Source organism: Astatotilapia calliptera, chromosome 22, assembly GCF_964374335.1.
Source record: "Astatotilapia calliptera chromosome 22, fAstCal68.1, whole genome shotgun sequence".
Classification (NCBI taxonomy): domain Eukaryota; kingdom Metazoa; phylum Chordata; class Actinopteri; order Cichliformes; family Cichlidae; genus Astatotilapia; species Astatotilapia calliptera.
Window position 1 is genome coordinate 4,247,410 of NC_137442.1, and position 18,192 is coordinate 4,265,601.

Genomic DNA, 18,192 nt, shown 5'->3' on the forward strand with positions numbered 1-18,192 from the left:
TTCCACTTTAGTGTAAATGTGCAGATAACACGGATGCTATATAAGAAGATATGTTGAATTTAACTGCTAACAGTGTTTGAACATGTTTGTCATTGGATAAATGTGTGTGCTAACCAGAGCTATTTCAAGTATATAATTACTTTTTCTGAGTTGTGGCTTTCTGTTACTAATCTAGGCCACACACTATGTAGAGAGCCCCTAATGTTTACAACCTAATTTGACTATTAGAACAAATTGCTTTGCAGTTAATACATTTGCACTGTCAAATCACTATAAAATTGTTATAACATTTGTAAATGCCAGTGTCATTAATGATGTCCCCAAGACACTCAAAAAGGTTCTGGTTCATAACCTGCTGATCAGCTTTTGCTGTGGAGTTTGCATGCGTCTGTTTAATTAGTGGTACTAAATTGGCCAAAGGTGAAAATACGTATGGTTGGCGCCCTGTCCAGGGTGCTCGATGTCAGTTGGGATAGGCTCAAATCCTTCTGTGCCCTGCGATAAGAGGTTTAAAAAAACTCTACTTACTGTGCAAGACACTTTCACAATCAACAGAGATAAATCACTATAATGAAGTGCATTATTATATGTAAAGGTTTAGAATTTGAAGATGTGCATTAAGTGGAGGATTTTGTCTGTTAATGTGATCATATGTTTATATTCTACTGTGTTGTTGTGGCTTATTATCTCTGTTTCACAAACCTGACTGAAAACGTCTCTAAGCCTGCACTCTGTGACTTGTTATCTTATTCACAAGGTAGATGCTGATATGAAAGTAAAATTGCGTCTTCTCCCCAGGGAACAGCTTTCATTTTTGCTAACAAGACACAGGGTTGCATGTTGTGTCTGTTGTCACCGCATCTGGGTGGAACTCAGCGGGGCAGCCGCGTCATTCCCCCTCCAGAAACAAAGGGTTTAAGACTGAGTTCACTGGCGATGTGTCTGTGTGACTTCGTATCACAGAGTTTCTCAGAATAGGTAATTGGTCGTGTCTTGAACATGATGAGTATCGCTGAGGTACCACAAAGTATCTCAGAATAGATAGCAGGTTAAGATTTCACTATGCTGACTATTTCTCTATGTGCTTGCTGTCAACATCTCAAAATAGATAATTGATTTTGACACCACCATGCTAAGTGCCTTTATATTGGCTTAGTGTCCTTATGAAAAATGGAGAACAGGGCACAGATAATTATTTCTGATTTCTAGTATTTGCGAGCTCTCTCCAGTATTGTGTTCTTCCTTTTTTTAAGTGCACTGATGAAAGCACTGAATCCTGGTTATTTAATGCAGTCATTTTTTTTGGCTCAAATTACAGTGGACTTTTGTTACAGAACAGCTGCTTCATGTGGGCTCAGATCACACAGGAATAGAACAGAATAGACATTTTTATGGCCCAATTAGAGTCTTGTGAACTGTTCATTTACTTTTAAGATTGAACAAATGACATTCATGAAAGTTTCTATTTTTGGAGAGTTTGACATTATTTACACCTGGGTGATATACGGATAATGAGACTTCATAATGGACTTTTATATTGTTCACTGACATAAATAACCATCTTGCTTGAGCCATGGGTCAGTCACAATGAAATGTCAAAGCTGGATTTAGTTTTATAATACAATACTTTCTCACAAATAAAACAGGTCTTCAAGAAAAAAATATTCAGCTGCATGGGATATTTTTGGTAAATGTTATGTTACCATAACAAACAAACAAAACAAACAAAAAAAAACCAAAACGATGCACCCGTTTTTTGTTTTTTTTTGTTTTTTTCCACCGGTGGCCCTAATCCTGTTCCATAGTAAACATCTATAAGAAACAGTCAAAAAATCCTATGGAGTTCTTTTGTTACAGACCTGTGTAATATGTCTTTGTATGAGTTGGGACCTCTGATGAAGTTCACAATGGTTTTAGATGTAATCATTTGATTTAAATTGCTGGGTTTTTTATGAATCAAAGAGCCAGATCATGATATTACACATTTGCATTTCCTGTAATAACATTTTTTAAATTCTGCATATTTAATGCTTTTTGGTTTTTATGTCCAAAAAGATAAGAATTAGTTTATATTGACTTTGTATATGTATATTTGAGAATTCAGATTTCTGTTACTAAAATAAAATTTTATATAATAAAGCCTTTTGCAAAATGACTAGCTGACACTTTTGAATATTTCTGTGACTCTTGCATGTTTTGCACATTCTGTATGTGAAGCCTCTTTTATGATGATATAAACATATTTAATGGCTCTTACATTTTAATTCTTTGTTCCCTCTTTTCATTCTAGGAAGTGTCCTTTCTTACTCTCCTGACCTACCTCTACTGATGTTCAGAAGATCTCAGTACATCTTCTTTAATCTGTAATCGTTTATTTTTTCCATGATGATTCACTTAGCGGTTTTGTATCTGTCATCCAAGCCACCATTTTTCCTCAGCATTCTTTTCAAGAGAAGGATAATTGGCACCTTTTCCTCCTAAAGACGTTGTATGTCTAGTTTCTGGTCCCATTCTGGACATTTTAATAGTTTTTCTTTCAATTCCTAACTAGCCATTTCCTCTGTTTTTGCTCTACTCTTAATCTTGAATTGAAGAAAAGCCCAAATCGAGTTAGACCACAGACTGGACCCTGCTCGGCTTCCTTGGTAGTTTTATATTTTCTCAAAATGTGGTCAACGTTTTTTGTGACTGACGAGGAGGGCCGCACTGTAGGCCCAGGGACCCCCGGAGTGGCTGGCGGGCCTGTACCAGGAGGACCAGCCCAGGGTGCAGGGGGTCTGGCCAGCCTGATGAGTGGACGCAGTACATTTGGTGGGAACAAGCGCCGCAGGACAACATCAACAGGACATGCCATGAGTGAGGCCCAGGAGGGAAAGGTAACTGGTTTTATATTGTGTAGATGTATGTTTATTTTCTGGATGCATGATCGTAGTCTGGAGGTAACAGAACCAATCAAATAGCTGCCTTAAGTGAAGTCAAGGTACAGGGAACACACCACAGGATCAGAAAATGGCTCTGAATATTAGAAAATACATGTTTTGAAAAGATTAATTTCAGTTATCTGACAATAAGGTGATAAAGATTAAACTGAAATGCAATCTATAGGTGTCAAATCTGGCCTTGCTGTCTGTCATTCATCTGACAACATCAGGCAGTGAGAAAAAATGGGAATGGGACATATCTTTGTTTGGTCACTATAGTCATATATGTGACCAAATCATATATGATTTATGAGTAAAAAAGTCAATATTATGTGCTTTACAGACTTAGTCTAAATAATCTAAGTAATTTTATGTAACTGAGCTCAGCCAGACACCTCTGAAAGCACCATTTTGATTCTGTGTAGTGCTGTGTGTAGGAGTGATGGGTAGGAGTCCTATTTCTATGCTGCCGTTTATTGTTTGGATGGTATGGAGGATCACAACTGACAAAATTTAAATTACAGAAATAAATCAACAAATTCATCAACACATCCTCAGTAAAATGCCCTAAAAACTACTGTTAAAAATACATTTAGAAATAAATTAATATGTGACAAACTGAAAGTGATGTCTTCATTTCATTTCATTAACTTGCTTGTTTAACTTTCAATTAAATACTCTCTCTCTCATATATATGCAGTATATTTAGTTTTATCTAAACATATTTATTTAAGATGTTTACATCCCGTTTTGTCACTACATTGAATTTGACGGTATTCAAAAGTTATTTATAAGCAATAACCTGGAAATTTATCTAATGGTGTTCTTACTGGAGGCAGTGGCAGTTACACTATTCTTTGCATGAACATCTGGTCATTTGCATAATGACAAAGAAAAGAAATAGCTCTGTCATAGTTTGGGCCTATATTTTAGGCAGTGGGGCTAGGGATATTCCTGAAGACTACTAAAAGAAATTAAAAGAAAGGTTGCCTAAAAGAGTACAAGCTGTCTGGTTTTGCCTTATATACCGCATTGCTTCAATAATCATTGCAACTAGTTCCAATTTTCCAAGCAAAATATAAAGAAATGGTACTTCAAGACTTTTGCACAATGCTGTGAATAAAATATGATATAAATGGGGCACATTAGTTAGTCTGTTTATCTTTTGTTGTGTATTAGATTTTGGCAGGTGTGGGTCCCTACCAAATAGGAATAGACTGTATAATCTGGGAATGAACGCTAACAATTAGAGACTAAAGGGCAGCGTGTAAGGGACACTGTAACTGACGACACCTCACGACTTGAGCACACGCCAGTGACAGTACATTTATGAAAAAAAAAATCCTTACGTTAACTTAAATTGTTCTTGTTTTGTCACCAGATCAAATTAGCATTCTTTGTCGCCATTGTTGGTGTAGTCCTGACAGTCCTCGGGGTCGGGACTGAGTTCTGGGTGGAGCTGGCACCGCCGAAGAGTTTCTATAACAATCAGGTGAAAGTCAGACTTTTTTCTGTTCATGAGCTATGTTGCTGTTTTCACTGATAAACAGATGTGACAGAGTGTCTTAGATATTATCTGTCCAGGGTAGAAGTAGTACGGGCTAAAGTACCAACTAAACAGTCATTTCCTTTTAGAAATGAAAGGCTGTTTGGTCCAAAGGGCAAAACCCTGTGATCGATGGCAAAAAATATTACCCCTGATTTTAAATCAACAGTCTTTGTTTTCCAGACTTGTCTGACAGCCCACTATGGGCTGTGGAAGGGCTGCACCAAGACCCTGTGGGTGTCTGATATTGACCCAGAGAGAGAGAGCTGCGGACCTGCTGAACTGGCTGGAGGTGACTTGTGAAATTACTGACTGGTTGGGTGGATGTGTGTCTAACTTTTGGATGATGGATGACTAGTCCGTCTGATGAAAAGAGGTTTGAACAGATGATTGATGGAGCAATCAGCTGACTGGACGTTTGTCAAACCGTCGAGCTTGTTGGACAGTTCAGTTTGAGGGAGAGAGTTAGAATGAAGGAGTGGTCTACCTGACTTTTTGGCTAGACAAATGATGCTTGGCTCACTGTTTGATGGCTGGCAGGCTGAATAGTCTGGCTGAGTAACTGACTGAGTCATTGTTACAGAGTGAAATGGTCCACATTTTGTTTTTGGGTCAAGTGAAGGGATACAACAGAACAAGGACAACAATATCCGGCTTCTGTTTGAGTGTCTAAACACTTGAATTTTAACTTGTGTTCATACTGCATGGGTTTTAATATATCTGTTTTAATGATTTCAAATGCTGTTCTGCCACGATGAGAGAGCGGTGCAGTGTTCAGCAGTGGTTGGCTGGGGCCTGTCTGCGTGGAGTCTGCATGTTCTCGCTGTACTTTCTTCCTATAGTCCAAAGGCATGCACATTAGATAAACAGGTCATTCTAAACTGATCATATGTTTTGATGGAAGAGTATGTGGTGGTATATGTAATCCTTGTGATAGACTGACTTGTCTAGTGTATACCGAAGCAGCAAAACAACTGTCACATTGAACTGCAAAAAACTTCAGATCTCAGAATCCCATTTTAAAATGCCAAACTTTACAGCAATAAAAGTCATGTTTACATCCTGGTATGAAAACAGCTTTGGCTCATATATACTCAGTTTGACCATCCCTTCATACTTGTGCTGTTGATCCATTAACTAATAATTAGAACACTCAAGAATTTTGTGCTTTAGTTTTGGTGAGTAAAATTCTAGTCTATCGGTGTGCTGCACCTATAGAATTTATGGATGCAGCCTGCTAATCAAGCTTGCTATCATTAGCTGATAATGAAAACCTCTAATGCAAATATGGTCTCTTCTTGCTCAAACAGCCCACAGCTGAGGCTTCAAAATGTCCAAAACAGCGCCTCAACACCAATGGACTAAAATAATACCCAATGCTCCAACTCTATGCTGTCATATACCCTACCAGTTCTCAAGCCTAATCAGGTTCTACTGATCTCACAACTTACAGTTTCAGGTGCAGGAGCAGCAGAACAAAATGAGACTGTGGGTTGGAAAACTTTGGAAACATTGTTAAAGCTATTTTGTCAAGGTGTGCTGTGTGGCAGATAGGATGAAGGACCCAAATGCAGCACTCACAGGACACAAGGGTGAACTAAAAGAGGCAGCTTTACTGCGCTGTAGCAAAAACATACTAGGAACCAAAAATCCAAAAACAGAACACTAGAAATTAATGACAAGGAACTAAGACACTGGGAATAGAGGTAGAACCCTACCAAGAACACGGAGGGGGGGAAAGCACACAGCATGGTAACGGTACAAAGCAACACTGACAGAGAGAAACACAGGGCTTAAATACAGTGAGGGGAAATGAGGGAATGAGACACAGGAGGAAAGCACAGCTGGGAGTAATCAAACGTAACAAGACAAGGGGAGGCAAAACTAGAAACACTGCACGCAGGACAGGGACTATGAAAATAAAAACATGAGACAATTCACACAGACGCTTGACACTAAGACGTGGAAACATGACAGACCTGGGAACAGAGGAAACATGAGGCACAGAGGCAAAACTGACTAGACGTGGAACACAGTAAAAAACACAGAAACAGAACAGAAAACCTAAAAACCAGAACTATAATTACCATACAACCAGAAAGCCATAATATAAAAAGTATAACTTAATTCAAAATCAGAAACACTGAATGACCAGACCCAGGACCAGGACATATTTGCAGTATCGCTCCTATTTTCCATGACTCACCTGTATGAACTCCTCTTTTTGCTAAATGATTCGTATAAAAGAACAAAATTGAGATTTTAAGATAAGATAAGATAAGATAGAACTTTATTAATCCCTCTGGTGGGTTCCTCTGGGAAATTCGACTTCCAAAGAAAAGCACAGCAACGACCGAAGTTACAGTTACAAAAAGAGAATTGTTATATATATATATATATATATATATATATATATATATATATACACACACACACACACACACACATATATAAATACAGAGACAAATATAAATAAAATATACAAAGGGGATAAATAGAATAAATAGGAATAAAAAAAATAAAAATAAAAATACAAGTGAATTGCACATTTCAAGTATTGAGTCTAAGGACTGAGGAGTCCACAGAGACATCTCTGCATCTTATCAGAGAAGAGATCTCTTTGATTATCATCAAGTGAGAAAGCTTTACAGGGTAATGGGGGTGCAGTAAGATTTTTTGAACATGTGGAAGGAATGAATATGAAGCTGAAACGAGTAAAATTCTTGGCCTGCACCCTGCATCAGGAAAAAGATTCACTGTCAAAGAACAAAACAAACCTTCTTTTATGTTATAGACTCCTTTAAATTGCTAAACTACAATGTTAGAAACTACTGGAACATAGTAAGTGCAGTACACGTGTTACAAAGTCAAACACCCTGCAGAACATCATGGGCAGTAGAACAATAAATGCAATATGTGTCATTTGCAAACGAGCCGATTCTTTGTAGCAAACATCAAAAGCAAAACAACTTTCAACCGCTCCTGCTCAGCTCTGCTGAGAATCTTCTTTATTTTGCTGGGCACACCAAGCAGACCAATCACATGCAAAGACAGGCAAGGATCATAACATTATGTAAAAGAAGCAAGAAGGCAGAGGTTCAGGAGACAACGAGTGCAGCGGTACAGGCAAGAGACAGAGAGACGAGGAGATGAATTTGAATTCAAGGCTAAAGAAACGAGCAAAATGCAAAAGTAAGATAACTCGGAACTGCTAAATTAGGCTAAAATACAATGCTCTGAATGAAGGGCCATTTAGCCAGGCTTTTCTAAGGGAGCCGAGTCAAAAGAGCCAAATCTTTGAAAAGAGCTGGACCACCCATCACTAATATAATATACTCTCATTTTGATCATTTTTTTCTTTTTATATGGTTACATGGATGGTTAGATTTACCAAGGTTTAATTCTGCTTAAACAAAGATATTATGTAGCCATATTGAGATGTCACATAGCACTAATAGCAGAGGTGTGGACTCGAGTCACATGACTTGGACTCGAGTCAGACTCGAGTCATTAATTTTATGACTTTAGACTTGACTTGAAAAAATGTTCTAAGACTTGTGACTTGACTTGGACTTTTACACCAATGACTTGGGACTTGAATTGGACTTGAACCGGTTTACTTGAAAAGACTTGATATTTTACCCCAAATATAAAATTTAACATGCATATTATATAGAGATTGAAAATGTGATGTCATTCACGGGTAGAACCGCAAAGGATTCTGGGAACTCATGGCAAGAGGTACTAGCGCACGCAGGCTTTCAATTGAAATCAGTTATACAGCGATAAAAAGAAACACAAAAATGTCAAGAAGCCGTTGTATTATTAACTGCAATAGCCGGTCGCATGACAGCCACGGGAAGCCGACGGGTAAAGAGATTGGTTGTTATCGGATTACGTCGTTGAAGAGAAATTGTTCGAGCCATGTTTCCGAAGTAACAAAGACGCGACTGGATTGCAGCCATTCAAAGACCAAATATAACGTCCCAGAACACTCCAGCTCACAGGTTAGTCTGCTCCAAGCATTTACACGAAGGTCAGTGTTTTTTAGTAGTTAATACGTCATTTTCTTAACATAATTGGTGATATAGGTTACAAGCAAGTCTGGCGCTGAACAGAAATTGTGGCGCTATGCTCCTTTGTTTATTGTGCATAAATAGTGAATTGTCCTGACACAATATTGCGTTTCGCTTCTGTTATTATGGTACATTGACAAAAACATATACTTTTATTCACAGGATAAAACAGGTTTTTTGTATCACTAATTGCCCAGTACGATTACAGCATACAATATTGTTGTCACTGCTACATTTCTGTGATGGGTACCAGAAATTATTTCCACTGCTAATTAATTACCGTTGAGCTCAAAGGTCCTATTAATAAACGGTTAACGAATGTGTATTCATGACGACGATTTGTGAGACTGGTAAACTTATGATACGTACGATGGTCTTTCGTTCTACACGGTGCATTTCAAGGTCCTGTACCCATCCGTCGGTAAACTGTACCTGGGCTTGTTGCAGTGACCTGAAGTTACTAAACTTCATGAGTGTATGCACTCACTCCAAGAAGCGTATGATTATAAATATGCATATAAATATGCTACGATGAGATAGCTGACTTCATCTAACTAGCAAATGTTTTCCAGGCTACGTTGGTGATGCAGTTTTTTTTTTAAATGATATTTTAAAAAAATATATCATTTATTTATGTATGATATTTTTGTCATGCGATTTTAAAGCCGGTCCTACAAGCGCATCCAAGAATAACATGCAGCTTATCTCAGAACTGTCGGTGAAAATTATTCTTGGAGCTAGGTTTAATTGAGCTGCATTTTATAGAGGTGCAATTTCACAATTTGTGTATATTTTCTAAGTTCACTATTTTGTCATGTGTTGAGAAAAACACAGATTTAAAAATTACATGGTCTAATATTTACATTTAGCATATAACTGCAACATGCTTTTTTCGTTGTTGTTTTTTAAAGACTCGAAAGGACTTGAAATTCAAAATTTCAGACTTGTGACTTTACTTGGACTTTTACACCAGTGACTTGAGACTCGACTCTGACTTGCCTGACATTACTTGAGACTTGACTTGAGACTTGAGGATAAAGACTTGAGACTTACTTGAGACTTGCAAAACAATGACTTGGTCCCACCTCTGACTAATAGTGACGCATACATGCATTCTGAAAAAGCTCAGTGATTCCATTTATGAATGTATGGAGTATAATTTGAGATAAAATCTCCTCTTAATATAATATGGATGTATATAAAGTTTAGCTTTTAGTCTATACTACAACTTTCAATAAAAACTCAAATATTTATTCATTCACAGATTTATTTATTCGAAGAACATGAAAAACAGCAAGTTGCTGAACCCAAACCTCAGAATTTAAAAATGATCATCATTGAATTTTTAGATTTTAGCTCATCCAGTCAAAGGACTGATCAGTATATACCACAACAATGTGTCCATCCATCCGTCTGTCCACAGTTCAGGAGACCTGCTACTCCACCTACAATATTGTCTTCACCCATTCTGTGTTCAAGGTCACATTTACAGGCAATAACCTGGGAACTGATGGATCATGAGTCAGATGAACTGCTACATCACTGACTGTTCTGACTTTCCTGCTTTATTAAGATCCTTTATCCAATTTAAATGTGAGATGTTATTTTAGGGGTTTTCTTCTTAGCCAGACACTGATGATGGAAATGCTGGCCCACAAATTCCTTTGGGGATTAAAGTGTACACATGTTCTGTGGTCAATGAAAGGAAAGTCCAATTATTGCCTGACTGGCCAGCTACAGCGAGCCTTTATTTGTTGATGGGATTTGAATTCTGCCAATTGGGATTTTAGAGTGCTGCAGTGTTCGCTGAAACTCTTATAGCTGCGGCAGCAGAAAAAAAGAGACCAAGCCAGAACACTGAGGATGCGGCTTTGATCACACTAATTAAGAGTGATGTGTGCGCGTGTTGTGCATGCTCGTGTTTGCCAATGCACAAGGGAACAGATAGAGGTGTCACAATCTATTTGACGGCCAATTTCTAATTACTGTAACACATCATCAAGAAGGCAGAATACAAATTGCGCAGGAAGCATTGGGTTGTCACCTTGAGCTTGTCATTGACGTTCACGGCTGATTATGTTTGATGGAGAATAATTGAAACCAAAGCATCCAGGGGTGGGACGAGGAAGAGGATGTGGGGATGTGGCTTCTTGAATTTCAAAAAGATGATCAAGATAATTTGCAACTACAGGAGATTACCTGTCAGTGTTCATGTCACTTATAGCGATTTGTCTTTCGCTCTCCTTTCGTCTCCTGCAGAATCAAACTGCACGTACTTCAAGTTTTTTACTACAGGGGAAAATGCTGTGATGTTTCAGAAGACGACACAGAAAAGTGAGTCACTTAGGCTCTTTCAGCTGCCCACTCCTCTCTTTTCTTTTTTCTCCACTTGTACCTCTCACTGACCCCACCCCCTCCCCCTTTCACCTGTGCCCTCTCTGCCCTTTCATCTTTATCCTCTCTTATCCTGCCATCACCTTTCCCATGATCTATCCCTGTATTTCTCTGTCCCATCGTTTTCTCTGTGTCTCCCTTCACCTCCTTGCTACGCTCTTTCAGGTTGATCATTGTCTGCTCCCTGAGTGTTTGAAATGCATTCCGCCTACGCTGCGTTCAAGTGCCTCCGAGCTGCTGTCTAACCTCCCATTTCACTGGCAGTTTCATAATGTATTAAGATCACACAGCGCCATACACTGAATGAAGAAAGACGCACGTACATTAAAAACTCATTGTTCACTGGTGCCACATCATTGTCACGCTATAAGCCTCAATCTAGTGATTTAAAGTCGCCACGAGTATGAAAAATAATTCATTTGGAGTCTAATTCAAAATCCATACACCTATCCAAACCTTTTACATCTGAAGATGATTGTGTTATTGGAATAAAAGCACTTTCCAAGACATCCAACATGCCATTTACATCTGTAGCATCGGTGGTTTTGGAGGGACTGAAAATTGTTCAACACAAAAATTTTCTGTTACATTATCTGTAGCTCTGTAGCTAGCAGAGAAAGTGCTGTCTTCTTTTTTGGCAGGATATATGTTGTCAGAATCCAACAAATAAGATGACCCTAAAATTTCTATCTTTTCCCAACTTTATCGCACTACTTTATATTCTGTCTCTTATAGCAGTGGTCTCCAACCAGTGGACCATGGACCAGTCATGAGTTGAGGCTTGGGTGTGAAATTTATAGTTTTCAGGGTTTTTATTGATTTGTATCGTTATTTCTTTTATCGTTAACTCGCTTTCCCTGGGTCTTTTTCTGTGTGTTATGAATAGATGTTCTTTTTTTTGGTACTGGTTTAATTTTTGTTGTATTTATCTGCTACACCTTAAAGGCCAGTCCATGAAAATATTGTTGGACATAAACCAGTGTATGGCACAAAAAAGGTTATGGACCGCTGTCTTATAGTTAAAAAATATATATATAATATACACATTTTCAACTCAAATGTGTCTTCAGTGTAATCTATGCAAAACAATTTCTGCAAATAAGTAGAATCAAATATCACCTATAAACAAACATTTTTTTATTACTACAAGCTTTCTTATTTGCATTTGTATTCCACCTGAAGTCTAATCAAATTTAGAAAGCTCTGGTTGTGTTCATGTAAATGAGTCCATGTGCAGCGCAACTGAGGAAATAAATTTGCCAAAACCTAAACTGTCCAATGACATTTTAGCATTCATAAACAATGACTGGCACATGGAAGAGGAAGTCTTGGCCTGGATATCAGCTGGTTTTACGGGAAAGGTCAAAATACTAACTTTTATCTCCAGAATCTAAATGAGTGTATGCTAGCCAAGGGTTTTCCGATTTTGTGTTCAACCTAACTTGTGTCACTGTTCATGTGGATGTAACGCTTTCAGTGGGAGAAACGTTTCATCACTCATCCAATTGACTTCTTCAGGCTCAGCTGCAGGTTTCCCCAACCTTAAAAACAGTACATTTGCACATTGACTGAAACCAGCCCACTGAATGAACAATGGGCTGTGAGGTCACTTGGATGAGTGACGAAACGTTTCTCCCACTGAAAACGTTACGCCCGGATGAACAGAATCAACCTTTTAGCGTTTACTTACCTGGATGATTGAGCATGCCCCAAAACATGAATTTAAGATTTAGTTTGGGTATACAGTCACAATGTTAGTTGAGCATTTATTACAACAGAGTGATTCACAAACTGGAATGTTAAGCAGCTTTTATTTGAGCAAGCTCCTGAAACCTCATGCCTTAACATGGAAGCTGTGATTTGCAACATGGGATCATTCCCATTGCTAATTTTTCATTAGTCAAACCAAACTGCGTACAAAGCTGCTTTATCATTCCTACTGGAAATCATTTGCAATTTGTTACTGTCATTCCTCAACTGTGTCACCCCCGTCATTAGTGAACTGGCTAATTGTGTATATTTTTTCCATGAAATAGACTCCTACTAACACAAATATAAAATGGTTTACGTATCATTTGTTCAACCTTGCTACGAGCTGTTACACACGAAAGCCCTGTCCGCATTTAAAGCGATTTACTCGTCATGCATCGCTTTGTTGCTGACAGTTGATTGCTACAGAACAAGGCGCCAGTTGTGTATGTAACCATCTAATGTTTTTACCACTTCATCATTTCAGTCAGTGGTATCCTCTCTGGTAGTCTCCTTCTGTGCTGACACCCCCTAATGCTATGCTACAGCAACATTACAGTGAGACAAAAACAATGGCGGCATTTAAAAGGCAGCAGCTGGTTACAAACTTGTCCGCTCTGTCTTTTAGATACGATACATTTTTCCCTGTTGAACACAGAAATAAATGAACCACCTTTTGATCGAGTTCTGTCCAAAATCCACTTATATTAACACCGTCATTATTCCCTATGTAGATCTGAATGTGGCAGCAGCAATGTTGGCCCTATTCAGCCTGTTTCTGATGGTGATGGGCGCCATCTGCATCACTATGGCTCTCAGTAAGGAGATCCTGTTTTTCCTTAAACCAGCATCTGTATGCTTCATTCTGTCAGGTCAGTAAAGGTGGCAGCAAAGTTACCCTCACAAAGGCAAATTTATCCAAAACTATACCTCTCACAGCTCGTTCTGGTTCCTCCATCACAGGTGTTCTGGTGCTCCTGTCCCTCTTGGTTTTCCACCAGTCTGTTTTGGCTTTTCTTGCCAGCAATCACACAGTTCCTCTCCACCATGAGCTCTCCTGGTCAGTATCGTGTATTGGCTGTGCGGGGGCTGTCCTCATCGTGGGTGGGATCCTCTTCCTGCTGTTGGCGTTGCCCTACAGCCCCTGGCAGAAGTGCCTCCCTCACAAGGACAGCAGTAGCTAGTGGACTGGAGGTGATGGTGCATTTTATCTGCCCCTCTTGTAAGGGGGAGGGTGCAGAGAAGTGAGGAGGTTTCCCAGAGATGTCTTACCAAAGAGATAGCTTTTTCTGTTGACTTAGAGCAATTTTGTTAAAAGAGTCGCTGGTTTTACTTTAGTTACTGCATTTACCAAAATATGCCATTATCGTATCCTAATTTAGTAAAAAATAGCTTTAATTTCTTTCTGTTGCACAACAAGCCATTAATTTACAAAGAATGTGGTGACCTTATTGCTCAGATGTGTGTGGGAAACACTTCTGTATTGTCTTACTAATGATCTTGCAGGGTTTAGAGGCTATTGTTGTTAATAATTCAAAAATGATTTAAAAAAAGAAAAGAAAAATTTTGTTCCTTCCAACTTTTTTTTTTTAATATTCATGATTTTCATCCCTCTACTTAAACTCACTACTTATTTAAGAATTTGCTGAAATGCCAATTAAAATATCTGCCACCTTCACTGCTAACATTTTTATGATGCTCGACACATATTAAAATGCTTTCCAGTTAATTTCTCTCCTTATTTATTATTCACACAGCTAATTCACCCATTAGCTAATAAGCTTTTAAAATGACTTTTGTTCTGTGTGTTTACTCTGAGAAAGGTTCTGCTCATAGATGCACAATTGCACAAGCCGAGAGCATTCAGCAGTTAAATGTTGTGTTAATGTCACTCTTGTTTTACCCCAAATACATTTACTGTGGCTACGCTTCAATAGCTTTCTCATTTTCTTTTAAAAAGCTGCCTTTCTGCTCAGGTAACGATGTGACCACACCATCATCAGAACTGTGTGCTGACTGCCAATTTGAGAAAGTCATAAAGTTTATTTTTAGTGATGTGTGAAAAAAAACAACCCTGATTGCCTTTTCTCCCGCAGAGCTCCTTTATTATTGCTATGATGTTTTTTGTTGATCCTTTGTGTATATTGAGATTATTTCGAATTACCTGCATAACCATGTATGAGCCCGTCTTCTTGAAATTACAATTATATGCATTTAATTCAAAACAAAATCACTTTTGTAAATTTAAAAAGAAAAAGCTGCTAAATTGTGTATTTACTGACAAAAACTTGTCAGTAAAATATAATTGTTACTGGGCTGTATCCCTCTGAATTGGATAAGCAGAAGAAAATGGACGGTACATGCTTTTAAAATGGTTTTCAGTTATATTTTTTAAAAGCCAAAAAGGGATCATGTTGCGGGTTAGCCATGAAGCTTCTGCAGCACTAAATAATGCTGATATGATTCAATATCACTATTGCTACTTGGTTCACTGGAAAACATTAGAATTTCTGCAGTAATCAGAAATGGAAATTATAATAAGATCAAAGCTTGTTTGAGTATATTTTCAAGGTCATATATGAGCTTACAAAACTTTCCATATATTTGGCTGATAAAATAAATGATCACAATTCACTGTGTTCAACGTATAAATATAACTTCAAGGAGACAGGTCCATCCTGTTGTAATATTGTACCAGTACATATACATGTATTTATATATATATATGGCTGTTATAAATGTAGCGTAACACTCCTGTCTTGTCATCTTCATCACATGCAGATACAAGAACACTGTAAGAACAGTATTGGTTTGACATTTTAAATGTAAGTACAGAGGGGACTACACAGTCCTGCAGAAGCTGCACTGTGTTAATCAGCTGCCAGGTTTTTACCTTCAAGGTTTTTCTCGGATGATTTCTGTTAAAACAAAGTGCTTCTCTTTCTGAATGAAGGGTGAACTGTCGCTGCAACTTTTTTGAACTGAATCGACTGAGTATGAATGAGTTCATTTCATTATTAAACATCACATGAATATTTAATGTCATCCTCTATCAGGTTCCATTTTTCTCCTATTCTGCACTCTCAACACGTTCTTGGCTTACAGTCGCTGCCTCCACTATCGCTGCTTTTATGAACTGTCCCACTTTACACCTCATAACTGAACTGTTAACTACATGCTCTATTTCATACTTTTTCTTTGGGTTCTGTTCATTGGAATCTCATCAGATTAAAATGCTGTGTAATATTGCAGAAGTATTATTCTGTATTTTGAATAAAAAACATGCTTTGAGATTAAAACCTGAAGTCTGGCATATACTGTACACCAGGATGTTTGAGTAGATCAGACCTGTCCTTGTCCATCTCGCTGCATCTAAATGATCAGGTGTGTAAATGTTTGGTGGGTCACAATTTGTTTTTTGTTTTTTTTTACAAAATTGGCTCTGCTTGGCACAACATAACAAAGATGTGTTGTGCCACAGTGAGTTTTTTTTTTTTTTTTTACCAGTATGTTTGGTTCACAGTAGGGGTGTGATGATATATGGGTACTAATGATATTTGTGTATGTAAAAATGAAATATTTATGGAATTTTAACACATATGATTATATTCTGGGCGATCCATTGCTAAATAACTAAATAACAGGAGCACTACTGGATTCTCTCAAACAACCATTTGTCATGGAAGCCTGTCACTAAGCGCTATGATGTAGCCTCAGCTTATTTACACATTTTATGGCTGGCTAAAGTTTGGCCGGCAGCTTCTCTCACACACCTGGAGATTCAGTTCTCACAGCAAACATCCTTAGTGGGACTGAGTTACTCACACAAGTGCAGTTTGGCTGTCATGGTGTTGCTGAGGAGTCGAGCAAACTGCTCAGGACTAAATTCCTAATTTATTCACAGATTAAATTACCACTCCTGTCCCTATCTCTGAGTGTTTAAGCTAACCCTAGCTGCTACATTAAATGATGCCACTCTGCCCTGCACCTCACATACACTCGCAGGTGTGTCTACACTTTGTGGATGTGATGATACACTTGCTCTGTGTTAGCTTCATGGTGCTTTGGTATAGGTATGATGCCAGTGACATTTGTGTAACATACACTTATACTTTGACATTATTTTGCATCATCAACAGTAGGACATGCATTTTTGTGACTACTTTATATGTGCAGGCATTGCACAGTGGAGCAGAATCCACTATGTGTGATCCACAGGAGATCCAGAGACCAAACAGCAATCTGCAGGCTACAAAGACTGAAGATGGTTCAACTGGTATTTTTCATCATTCATGGGGTTGTGAATTTGTGACCCGGGGTTAAACTCCCCACTTTTCTTACATATCACATTGTACCCCCTGCAGCTGTGTCCTCCTCTCCAAGGTAAAATTCAAGTTGAAGGGCCAGTGTCTTGATACAGTCCCCAGCTGGCGTTCCAGCATGTCCTCTGGGCAGTGCATGACATGCATTCAGAACAGGACTTCAAGCAAGCATTTTGCAAGTGACAGGAGCACTTCGAGCAGTGTATCATTGCTACCTAATACGGCATGTGTTTTCTTTTTATAGGCACAGTCAATACTTTTCGATTCCACCACCTCGCATACGCAGGTGTGTGACAAACGTAAGTTGTAAATGTAGTTCAAGTGTCAACTAGATGACACTATGAGTAAGGTAATAAAGTTGCCTTAAAGTCTATATTTATCCTGCTGCTGAGTTCACAAAGAGACATATAGATACTGTACATGTGAAATAAAAATCACAAAATTATCAGCTGAATCTTATTAGTCAGTAAAGGCAAAAGTTAGCAGGTGAAGATCCAGTTCTGAGTCTTTATTAAGATTTCTTCTTCCTGGCATTTTGGAAAAGAACAACAGGAAGTAAAAGTCTGGAATTTATATAGCACGATTCAATATTAGTTAGCACAGAAGGTACTTTAAACTGTAACTCACAGTGATTCACAATTTCATACATTCAAAGATACTAATTCATAGATTCAACTATACTACTCAAAGGTTATTTAACCTCATGTGAATTGAGCATAAGTAATCTGACTGTCAGGTTAATCCATAAAATATGAATTTTCCTAATGTGTCCTGTAATCTTTAGATGTATGCCACACAGAGCCTTTAGCTCACATTCTGATCTTAAATTCAGTGGAAACCAGAGAATTGTGAATAATATTAGCACTGTTATCAGCTGGGTTTTGGATTGCACTCAGTCTTCACTACAGCTGCTTTCTTTGTAATAAGGAAAAGGAAAACTCAAAACATCTCTTCAAAGGATATTCCTACTTATTGCACATGAATATTTTTTTAATCTTGATATTTGAACAAATTTGACTTATTAAGACAGCAAACTGTAAAGAACTGCAGAAAATGAGAAAAGAGAAAGAGTGCAATGACATATAACAAAGGTCCCCGGCTAAATTTGAACTCTGAACATTTCAGTTGCATGTTACATGCTGTTATATGATACAGTACACATTTAGACGGCCAGAACACCATCT

General features: G+C 38.1%; 1 protein-coding gene across 1 annotated transcript; it reads left to right on the plus strand.

Moving 5' to 3' along the window:
* Positions 1-2,531: 2,531 nt before the first annotated feature.
* On the plus strand, positions 2,532-14,415 carry cacng6a (calcium channel, voltage-dependent, gamma subunit 6a). Its single transcript, XM_026156392.2, has 6 exons — positions 2,532-2,876; positions 4,303-4,413; positions 4,651-4,759; positions 10,803-10,877; positions 13,421-13,558; positions 13,650-14,415. Exons 1-6 carry the CDS (start codon positions 2,667-2,669, stop codon positions 13,868-13,870), a joined length of 864 nt encoding a protein of 287 aa, XP_026012177.1. The 5' UTR covers positions 2,532-2,666; the 3' UTR covers positions 13,871-14,415.
* Positions 14,416-18,192: the final 3,777 nt, after the last annotated feature.